Genomic DNA, 11,437 nt, shown 5'->3' with positions numbered 1-11,437 from the left:
TTGAACCTTTGAGTATATTTGGAAGATACAGTCGTTTGGGACCCAGCTATGCCCAAGTGACTTCTTCACATTATTTTTGTTGTACAACAAACCATTGCTGAAAGCTGATACAAGCCACTGAGAGTGAAGGGTGATAGAGATCCACAGAAATCCCACCAATGAGCCATCCTGCACCCAGGCTGAGGATATCATGGGAGCTGAGGGAAGAGGTTTCCCTCTCACATTTCTCCTTAGAGCTACCACTAAGGTGATCTGATGAGATGACTTCCTTGGGCAGGAAGGGAAGGTGGAGCCCACCGGAGTCCATAAGAACATAAGAACGGCCGTACTGGGTCAGACCAAAGGTCCATCCAGCCCAGTATCCTGTCTGCTGACAGTGACCAATGTCAGGTGCCCCAGAGGGAGTGAATCTAACAGGCAATGATCAAGTGATCTCTCTCCTGCCATCCATCTCCATCCTCTGACAAACAGAGGCTAGAGACACCATTCCTTACCCATCCTGGCTAATGTCCATGCTGACATCTCTATGCGCACATACCAGTGTGAGTGATGGCAGATCATAAATGGGTCAGAGGCCATGGCGATGAAAGTTTTATATTCATGGATTAAATTAGACAGGCACAAACTGCTCAGATTCCTTTCTGCTGGAAGATATAGAGCACCCTCTCCCGGATCAGTTTGGTTTTCATCCCATACACTATAGGGTTTAACATGGGGGGCACCAGCACGTAGAGATTGGCCACCAGGATGTGGACATGGTGGGGAACATTGTGGCCAAATCGGTGGGTGAGGAACGTGAAGAGAGCAGGGATGTAAAATGACAGGATAACACACAAGTGAGATGCACAGGTGCTGAAGGTCTTGAGACGGGCATCAGTGGATGGGAGTCTGAGCACGGCCTGGAGGATCATAGCATAGGACACAGAGATGATAAGCACGTCAACCCCCACCACCATAAAAGCCACAAACAGGCCATAAATGATACTGACTGTAGCATCCCCACACACCAGCTTCACGACTGCCATGTGCTCGCAGTATGAGTGGGAGATGAGGCAGCGCTGGCAGAAGGGCAGCCTGCTGACAAGGAGAGAGAAGGGGCTCACCAGAAGGACTCCACGTGCCAGCACCAGGCTTCCCATTGTCACTATGGCTGGGACGGACAGGATGGTGGAGTACCGGAGGGGGCAGCAGATGGCCACGTAGCGATCCAAGGCCATGGCCATGAGGACACCTGACTCCACCGAGGAGAAGGCATGCACAAAGAACATCTGGGTGAGGCAGGCATGGAACCCGATCTCCCTGGAGCCCAGCCAGAAGATGCTCAGCATTTTGGGCAGGGTGGATGTGGACAGGACCAGGTCGGTGACGGCCAGCATGGCCAGGAAGAGGTACATGGGCTCATGCAGGCTTGGCTCAGTGTATATTATGAAGAGAACAATGACATTTCCCAGCACAGCAATGACGTACATGATGCAGAAAGGGAAGGCGATCCAGAACTGGGCCTCCTGAAGTGCAGGGATGCCGACCAGGAGGAAGGCAGGAGGGTGAGAACGGGTGCTGGTGTTCGCACATGACATGACTTGCCGTTCTTCTCCTGTCTGAGCTGGGCAAGCTTTCACCCTGTAAACAAGCAGCAAAGAACCCATGAGGGCTGAGGCAAAAAGGCATCCTTTAAAAATGGAAGCTAAAGTGAGGAAAATAGAAAGCAGCATAAACTCTGGTAAACAAAGTGTACACATATAATTAGGAAAGCCAAAAAGAATGTTAAGAACTGCTAACTAAAGACTCAAAAAGTAATAGCAAAACTTTTTAAGTACATTAGAAGCAGTAGGACGGCTAACCAACCAATGGGGCCACTGGACTCTCGAGCGCTCAAGGATGATAAGGCCACTTTGGAGAAAATGAATGAATTCTTTGCATCAATCTTCACAGCTGAGGCTGAGAGGGAGATTCCCAAACCTGAGCCATTCTTTTTAGGTGACAAATCTGAAGAACTATCCCAGATTGACATGTCATTAGAAGAGGTTTTGGAACAAACGGACAAATTAAACAGTAATAAGTCAGCAAAAAAAGGCCTGATGGTGATCATGCAAGAATTGTGAAGGGACACAAAGGGGAAATGCAGAATGACTAACTGTAGTCCGTAACCTATCTTGTAAATCAGCTTCTCTACCAAATGACTGCAAGATAGGTAATGTGAGGCAAATTTTTAAAAAGTCTGACTTTGGGGCAAACTTGTTGAAACTATGGTGAGAACAAAATTGTCAGACACATACATGAACATTATTTGTCTCTTTGAGAGACTGTTTGAAGTTTTTTTGGATTGTTTGTTTCCTCCCTTTGAGATTCAATTCCCTTTCCTCTTCTGGCTTTCTGTGGGGCATGAGGATGAGAAGAATGAAGCATGATGGGGAGGAGTGCCCTCTTGTCTCCTTTCTTCTTTCTTAATCAGTGCAGCATTCTGTCTCTCCCTTTCGACCCTTCTCAGAAATCTAGGGAAAGGAAAGGACAAGTAGGCAAATGCACAAACCTGTGTGGAAAAAACCCAACCCTAATGTGGATGTGGCTGCTGGGCTATTAATGACTGAATGGAGAACATTAGCCAGACCTTGTTGGAGACAGAAGTGCAGACTTTTAGCAAAGGGCAGACCCAGTTGGAGAAAATAGAATTAAACCCCAGAAGCCTCAGGAGAAGGGGGCTAGTCAGAGAAGTTCGGATTCAGAGCTGGTTAGTGAGTCTCACGTCAGTGTGGGCTGGAATCTTTGTCCTGTGGTTTATTGTAGCAGTGGCGGGTGTCTTTTCTTTACAAGCTGACATTTGTGTGCTGCTGTCATGGCTAGAAGCCCCACCTGAGATTGGACCCCATTGTGCTAGGGCACTGTCCAGTCCCTGACTTGAAGAGCTTGCAGTTTAAATAGCAAAGACAGACACAAAGTGGGAGGAGAAACAGGCACACAGCGATGACTTGCCCAAGTTCACAGAGCAGGTCAGTGAGAGAGCCAGGAATAGAGCTTGGGTCTCTAGTTCCGTACTCCAGGCCCTACATTATGCTGCATCTCAACCCAGCTGCTTGTTCATTTTGAGAAAGATGGAAAAAGAAGGTGCTGGCTCTTAGACACTATGGCTAGGTGATGCTATGACCAGTGCTCCACGTAATCTCATTTTTCTAGAAGATCTGCTTTGGTTCCAATAGGAATTAGCTCAGGGAATTTCTATAGTCTGTCTTATACAGGAGGTCAGACTAGATATTCACAGTTGTCCTTTCTGCCGTGCAGTTTATGAAAAGATGACATTCCCCACTTGCTCATGTCCTTGGTCAGGGCACACTTCTTCCCTCCGGTATATTTTCATAAGATTTGTCTAGTCTACTTTTCAGTAACTCAGCTGATGGAGCTTTTATCAATTTGTCCCTCTTGAAGACAATTTTGCCGCCTTCAGGTCTCACTGTCTCACTTCCTGCTGTTTAGCTTAAATTTTCCTTGTCTTTATTCCATCTCAGTGTTCCTAGTTTAGTTACTTAAATACTTTGCCATTCCCTGTGTGGGAATGGACAAAAAATGGAAAAACCTGAATACTCTGTTTTCATTGTGAGGGGATGCTGTGACGGTCAAAACTATAACAGGGTTCAAAAAAGAACTTCATAAGTTCCTGGGGAACAGCTCCATCAATGGTATTAACTAAGTAGGTCAGGGACACAACCCCACACTCTGGGTGTCCCCAAACATCTGACTTCCAGAAGCTGAGAGTGGATGACAGAGGGTGGATCACTTGATTATTACCTCTTCTTTTCATTCCTCTAAAACACCTGACATTTGCCACTGTTGGCAGATAGGATATTGGGCAAGATAGACCATTAGTCTGACTCAGATTGGTCATTCTTATCGTCTTATCAAATCAAAGTTTACAGACAGGCTGCTTAAGACTATATGAGCATTTGATTTAAGACTCTTCACTTTGTATAGTTTGACTTTTGATGTTAACAATTTGTGTTTTAACTGTTACACAACTTTAAGTTCTTCAGTCTCAGTGTCTGCTGTCATTGCTTATTTATTGTCTGAGCCTCTCAATTTCCTGCAACTGTGAAAAGTTAAATAAATAAATAAAAAAAGAAAAACCCATTCTTATGCAAAACCATGGAAATGTAAATTGATGAAAAAAATGAAAATGCTTAAAAACAGAGATTATCCTTCAAAATGATAAAAAAAAACTGAATTCTCCCAATCCTAGACATAGCTAGCCTCCTGTTTTCTAATGCAAAAACGGTCATCAGCTATGCAAAGTGTAGTGGGACACTCGACATGCGTGGACAGAATTGTAGGAAAATCACTGAGTTAGCAAACCTTCCCAAAACTTGTAAATTACATTAATGCCGTGGGCATAACACCCAGCAATGTGATCTATACAACACCTAACATACACGTATTAGCCAACAGGACGCTTAATCCGCACACTTCCAGAGACCACCGAGCATCAGGGCTGCGTATACTCGGAGCTGTGAGCTGCCACGTGAGTGAACTCCTCTCCCCACTGCACAGGGTGATCTTTCCCATACATGCTCCTGTAAGCCACCCTTCTCCCCTGGTGTAACGGCTGAAGAGACTCCGCCATGAAGAAGTCAGTTTCCCCAAGACCCCTGACTCACCAGCAATCCCCCCAGCAGTAAGACAATGTGATTTCAGCTCATCCACTCAGGGAAGGATGAAGCCAGCTCCAGTAGCAAGAGACTCCCAGCTGCAGGGGTTGGAGAGTGGGAATAGCCTTATATACAGCTCTTGGGTGACTCCATGGAGGTTCCTGACCAGCTGGGGGTCTGTCACTCTGGGCTATTGACACAGCTAAATAGGGAGCCTAAATATACACACGGAGGTGAATGGTGTCAGGAAACAGTAACCCTCCCCTGTCTGTTAATGAGACACTAACACCGACTCCTTTAAAATACGAGAGAAGAAATAAAAGGACACTGAAGTGAATTTTAGTTTTCTCCCTTTCTGTTGGATGGATCCAGAGCTCCATTTGCACTAGCATCTTTGACAATGGGATCATAGCTCTGGGGAGCAGCATTTCTTGGATGGGTTCTGTCGAACTTGTCTATTTGTCTTTACGGTATTCCTCGTAGTGGTGTCAAAAGGTGCATGTTATTGCACTCTGCTAACTGCAGCCAAATACAATACAAAGGTCCTATATATATAATATGGGCTTTTAAAATTGTTTTTATTAATTGACATTAAGAGTAGTGTTTTGTTTTGGTTTGGTTTTTTGGTTTTTTTTTTTATAAACCACAGTATCACAGGAACATAGGAATAAACTTCTAAGCTCTGGGAATCAATGATTTATTGATAAATGCAAAATAATTCACATTGGAATACATAATACCAACTATCTATATAAAGTCAATGGATCTAAATTAGCTGTTACCACTCAAGAAAGAGATCTTGGAGTCATTGTGGCTAGTTCTCTGAAAACATCCATTCAATATGCAGCAGAACAGAACAAAAGAGCGAACACAATGTTGGGAATCACTAGGAAAGGGACAGAAAAAGACAGAAAAGATCATATTGCCTCTATAAATCCATGGCACACCCACATCTTGAATACTGCATACTGATAGATGTGGTTGCCATATCTCAAGAAAGATATATTGGAATTGGAAAAGGTTCAGGAAATGTCAACTAAAATGATTAGCAGTATGAAGGGGCTTCCATATGAGCAGAGATTAATAATCCTGGGACTTTTCAGCTTGGAAAAGAGACAAATAAGGGGGGATATGAACGAGGTCCATAAAATCATGACTGGTGTAGAGAAAATAAATAAGGATGGGTTATTTGTTCCTTCTCATAATACGAGAACTAGGGGATATCAAATGAAATTAATAGGCAGCAGGTTTAAAACAAACAAAAGGAAGTACTTCGTCACACAACCCACAAACTGAGAAATTCTTTGCCAGAGGATGTTGTGAATGCCAAGACTATATCAGGGTTAAAAAAAACAAAAAAAACTAGATGGAGGACAGGTCCATCAATGGCTATTATCCAGGATAGGCAGGGATGGTGTCCCTAGCCTCTCTTTGCCAGAAACTGGCAATGAGTGACAGAGACTGGACCAATTGATTATTCCCTGTTCTGTTTATTCTCTCCGGAGCACCTGGCATTGGCCACTGTTGGAAGAAAGGTAATTGGGCTAGATGGAACTTTGGTCTAACCCTGTATTGTCGTTATAGTCTTATGATCTTTTGTGGCAATAAGCTATGTGAAAATGTGTTTCCTGGATTCATAGATCCCAAAGCCAGAAAATACTATTGTAATCATCTAGTCCAGGGGTGGGCAAACTTTTTGATTTGAGGACCACATCGGGGTGCAAAACTGTATGGAGGGTCATGTAGGGAAGGCAGTGCCTCCCTAAACAGCCTGGCCCCTGCCCCCATCCGCCTTCTCCCACTTCCCGATCCTTGACTGCCCCCCTCAGAACTCCCGACCCATTCAACCCCCCTGATCCTTGTTCTCTAACTGCCCCCTTCCAGGACGCCAGGCCTCAAACTGGCCCCCCAGGACCCCACCCCCATCCAACGGCCCCCTGCTCCCTGTCCCCTGATTTCCCCGACCCCTATCCACACCCCCACCCCCTGACAGGCCTCCCGGGACCCCACCCCATCCAGCCACCCCCTGATCCCTGTCCCCTGACTGCTTCCTGGAACCTCCTGCCCCTTATCCAACCCCACCACCACCACGCTGCTCAGAGCAGCAAGAGCTCGCAGCCCCATTGCCCGGCTGGAGCCAGCTGCGCTGCCCGCCCAGCAGCATGGCTGTGGGGGAGGGGGAAAACCAGGGGAGGGGCTGGGGGCTAGCTTCTCCAGCAGGAGCTCAAGGTCTGGACAGGACGGCCCCGTGGGCCATAGTCTGCCCACCTCTGATCTAGTCTGACCTCCCTAACACAGGCCAGAGAACTTCCCCAAACATTTATTGCAGCAGATCTTTTAGAAAAACATCCAGTCTTGAATTTAAAAAATGTCAGTAATGGAGAATCCATCACAACCCTTAGTAAATTGTTTCAGTGGTTAATTATCCTCAGTGTTAAATATGTACACTTTATTTCCAGCCTGAATTTATCTAGCTTAAACTTCCAGCCATTACCTTTTTCTGCAAGACTGAAGAGCCCAGTATTAAATATTTGCTTCCCATACAGGTACTTACAGAGTTAAGCAGTCTCTCTTTGGAGTCTGTTTTTGAAGTTTTGTTGTTGCAAAATTGCCATCTTCAAGTCTGTCACTGAGTGGTTAGAGAGGTTGAAGTGTTCCAGTGGGAGAACCACTTTCTAACCAATCAGTGACAGACTTGAAGGTGGCAATTTTGCAACAAAAAAATTTCAGAAACAGACTCCAAAGAGAGACTACTGAACTTGAATTAATATGCAAATTCGATACAATTAACTTAGATTTAAACAGAGACTGGGAATGGTTGGGTCATTACACTAACTGAATCTATTTCCCTATGTTAAGTTCTCCTCACACCTTCTATGGGTCATCTCAATTATCACTTCAAAAGTTTTTTTTTCTCCTTCTGATGATAGCTCATCTCACTTGATTGGACTCTTCCAGTTGGTATGTGTATTTCCACCTTTTCATGTTCTCTGTAGGTATAAATATCTCCTGTCTGTGTGTTCCATTCTATGCATCCGAAGAAGTGAGCTGTAGCTCACAAAAGCTCATGCTGAAATAAATTTGTTAGTCTCTAAGGTGCCACAAGTACTCCTGTTCTTTTGCAGAGTCACTTTTCCCGAGGATAGAGTCCGCCATCCTATAAGCATGGCCTGCATTCTTTGACCCTAGATACATGCATTTACATTTAGCTATAGTAAAACACATCGTGTTTGCTTGCACCCAGTTTATAAAGCAATGAGATCACTCTGTATCAGTGACCTGTCCTCTTCATTATTTGCCACTCTCACCATTTGTGTGTTATCTGAAACCATTCCTAATAATGATTTTATGTTTTCTTTCAGGTCATTGGTGAAAATGTTATATAGCATAGGGCCAAGAACTGATTCCTCTGCGACCCCACTGGAAATACACCCCTTGATGATGATTCCCCCTTTACAGTTATATTTTGGGATCTATTAGTTAGCTTTTTAATCCATTTAATGTGGGCCATGTTAATTTTATATTTTCTATGTTTTAAGCAAAATATGATGCAGTACCAAGTCAAATGCCTTATAGAAGTTTAAAAATATTACTTCAACATCATTATCATTATCCACCAAACTTGAAATCTCATCCCTATAATTACCTAGGTCATTCCTGTGACAGGTTGCCACCTGGTGTTCTGGGTTCCCATTAAGCCCACCCATTCTACCAGCCTGGGCTCCCCAACCCTGTCCTGCTGTACCAGGCCCTCAATCCTCCTGTAGCACACACAGGTAGGGACACACCCAGCTGCAAAGGAACACGGACACGGACACTGAGATCAGCACTCATTTGCATGCCTCCTCTGGAGTGTAAACCCAAACATGTATTTATTGTCTTGTGTTGCACAGAAGACTATATAGCGTCAACTAATGAAATTAGCTCCCTCCCTCAATGTGAAGGAAGATACGCACAGCTTTTTGCCCACTCCCAGTTAAGAAGTACACAAATTGATTATAGACTAAACAAAAAAAACCCAAGTTTATTAACTACAAAAAGTAGATTTTAAGTGATTATAAGTAATATCAAACAGATTAAAGCAGATTACTGAGCAAATAAAGCAAACACTCAAACTAGACTTAATGCAGTAAACTCATTGGCTACAAATGAGGGGAGGGATAGCTCAGTGGTTTGAGCATTGGCCTACTAAACCCAGAGTGGTGAGTTGAATCCTTGAGGGGGCCACTTAGAGATCTGGGGCAAAAAAAATGGTCCTGCTAGTGAAGACAGGGGGCTGGACTCAATGACCTTTCAAGGTCCTTTCCACTTCTAGGAGATTGGTATATCTCCAATTATAAAAATGTCCTGCTTTGAGCAGGGGGTTGGACTAGATGACCTCCTGAGGTCCCTTCCAACTCTAACATTCTATGAAAGAGTAATTTTTTTCTCTAAATGTTGCTTTAGGCAGGTTGCAGAATTTCTTGAAGACAAACTGCTCTTGTTTGCAGCTTAAAATTCCAGGTATATCTTTCACAGCCAGACACTAACCCCAGCCCGGGTTCAGTACTTCCCTCTCTTTCCCTTTCCGTTTGTTTCTTAGATGTTTCCAAGTGTCATCCTGGGTGGGATTCAGTGAAGAATGAACCAAGATTAACTCCCTCCCCAGCCTTAGATATGTTTTGCATATGGTGGGAATCCTTTTTTCCCATTTTGACCCCAACCCCTCTTAGTGCAAAAACACTAAAAGTCCAAGATGGTATCCAGTATCCGGTGACATGATCATCTCACCCTGCAGTGTCAGAGCAGCATCCCAGGACACTTCTCAGGCAGGAGAGAGATTAACATCTTCAAAGACTTATTGTCCTCCTAATCATAGACTCATAGAATATCAGGGTTGGAAGAAACCTCAGGAGGTATCTAGTCCAATCCCCTGCTCAATGGAGGACCAACACCAACAAAATCATCCCAGCCAAGGCTTTGTCAAACCAGGCCTTAAAAACCTCTAAGGATGGTGATTCACCACCTTCCTAGGGAACTCATTCCAGTGCTTCACCACCCTCCTAGTGAAATAGTGTTTCCTAATATCCAATCTAAACCTCCCACATTGCAACTTGAGTTTATTGACTAACCAACCAGACTGACTGCATTTTGTCTGGTGGGTGTTGTCCTGGTTCAAACACTTTTGTAACTAATAAGAACATAAGAATATAAGAACAACTATAGTGGGTCAGACAAAAGGTCCATCTAGCCCAGAATCATGTCCTCTGACAGTGGCCAATGGCAAGTGCCCCAAAGAGAATGAACAGACAGGTTATCGTCAAGTGGCTAGGGACATCATTTTTGCCAATCCTGTCTAGTAGCCATTCATGGACCTATCTTCCATGAATCTATCTAGCTCCCTTTTGAACCCCATTATGGTATTGACCTTCACAATACCCTCTGCCAAGGAGTTACAGAGTTTGACGGTGCGTTGCGTGAAAAATACTTTGTGTTTATTTTAAACCTGCTACCCTTTAATTTGGTGGCCCCTTGTTCTTGTATTATGAGAAGGAATAAATAACACTTCCTAATTTACTTTCTCTATACCACTCATGATTTTATAAACCTCTATCATATCCCTCCTTAGTCACCTCTTTTCCAAGCTGAAAAGTCCCAGTCTTATTAATCTCTCCTCCTACGGAAGATGTTCTATACCCCTAATCATTTTTGTTCCCCTTTTCTGAACCTTTTCCATTCCAATATATCTTTTTTGAGATGGGGCGACCACATCTGCACGCAATATTAAAGGTGTGGGCATACCATGGATATATATAGAGGCAATATCTGTCTTATTATCTATTCTTTTCTTGATGATCCCCAACATTCTGTTTGCTTTTTTGACTGCTGCTGCACATTGAGTGGATGATTTCAGAGAACTATCCACAATGACTTCAAGATCTCTTTCTTGAGTGGTAACAGCAAATTTAGACCCCATCATTCCCATGTGCATTACTTTGCATTTATCAACATTAAAGGGTGTATGGGGTGACCAGGGAGGGGTAGTACCTCTGATGGGGGGACTTGTCGTACCCCTTCGGGGGTGGTCCATCCACTTTGGTCCCCACCTGTCACTCAGCTCTCACTTGTGGCAAGTAGCTGCAGCATGCGCAGTGGCCACACCCCGGGCAATGGCTTTGACAGGCCGGCTAAACTAGGTGAGTGTAACTGATGGGACTCAAACCCTCAGTGAATTAGGGATATGCCTGCATGCAACGTCCGCTCCGGTGGACTGGGCGAAAGAGATCACTAAGATCCAACAGCCAAGAAGGCGGTTCTGCAACGCTTTGTGGACAGCAAAGGGCTTGACGGGGCACGAAAGACATCAAGGCCATCCACTGCAACCAAAGAAGTTACCAGTCGTGACAATTTTTCGTACCATTGGTGTCTGGCTTCTAAGGTCGAGAGAGTGGGATTCCTCCCATGCAACGGCTCTACCACTTAAAAAGCTTTCACGCACAGGTACTGTGCAAGTCATCAAACATCATCATATCACCCAAGTCCTGTGGCGATGGGGGAGGGCCAAAGCGACAGGTGGAGGTTACCACTGGGAGTCGTAGTCCCAATCCTGCATGCAGGCAGCCTGTGGATAGGTGGTCGTCCAGCTCTGTACTTGGGGCAGCAGAGTTGCCCGGCAGCATTCCAGGCATCTGAGCAGCCCTCTTCAGGACAACACTTCTCACCCTAGTAAGGGAGGGGCCTAGAAAAGGTGGCCTAAAATTGCCTGCCCTACAACAACTGGCCAGCAAGACGTGGCTGGCAATTTAACCCAACCTGCGGCCGAA

General features: G+C 44.7%; 1 protein-coding gene across 1 annotated transcript; it reads right to left on the bottom strand.

Annotated features, from left to right (window-relative positions):
- Window positions 1-629: 629 nt before the first annotated feature.
- LOC120373997 (olfactory receptor 52R1-like) lies at window positions 630-1,577 on the bottom strand. Its single transcript, XM_039493162.1, has one exon. The coding sequence runs from the start codon at window positions 1,575-1,577 to the stop codon at window positions 630-632; it is 948 nt and encodes a 315-aa protein (XP_039349096.1).
- Window positions 1,578-11,437: the final 9,860 nt, after the last annotated feature.

This window comes from Mauremys reevesii, linkage group 1 (assembly GCF_016161935.1).
Source record: "Mauremys reevesii isolate NIE-2019 linkage group 1, ASM1616193v1, whole genome shotgun sequence".
Taxonomy (NCBI): Eukaryota; Metazoa; Chordata; order Testudines; family Geoemydidae; genus Mauremys; species Mauremys reevesii.
This window is presented reverse-complemented; position numbering and strand designations above follow the sequence as displayed.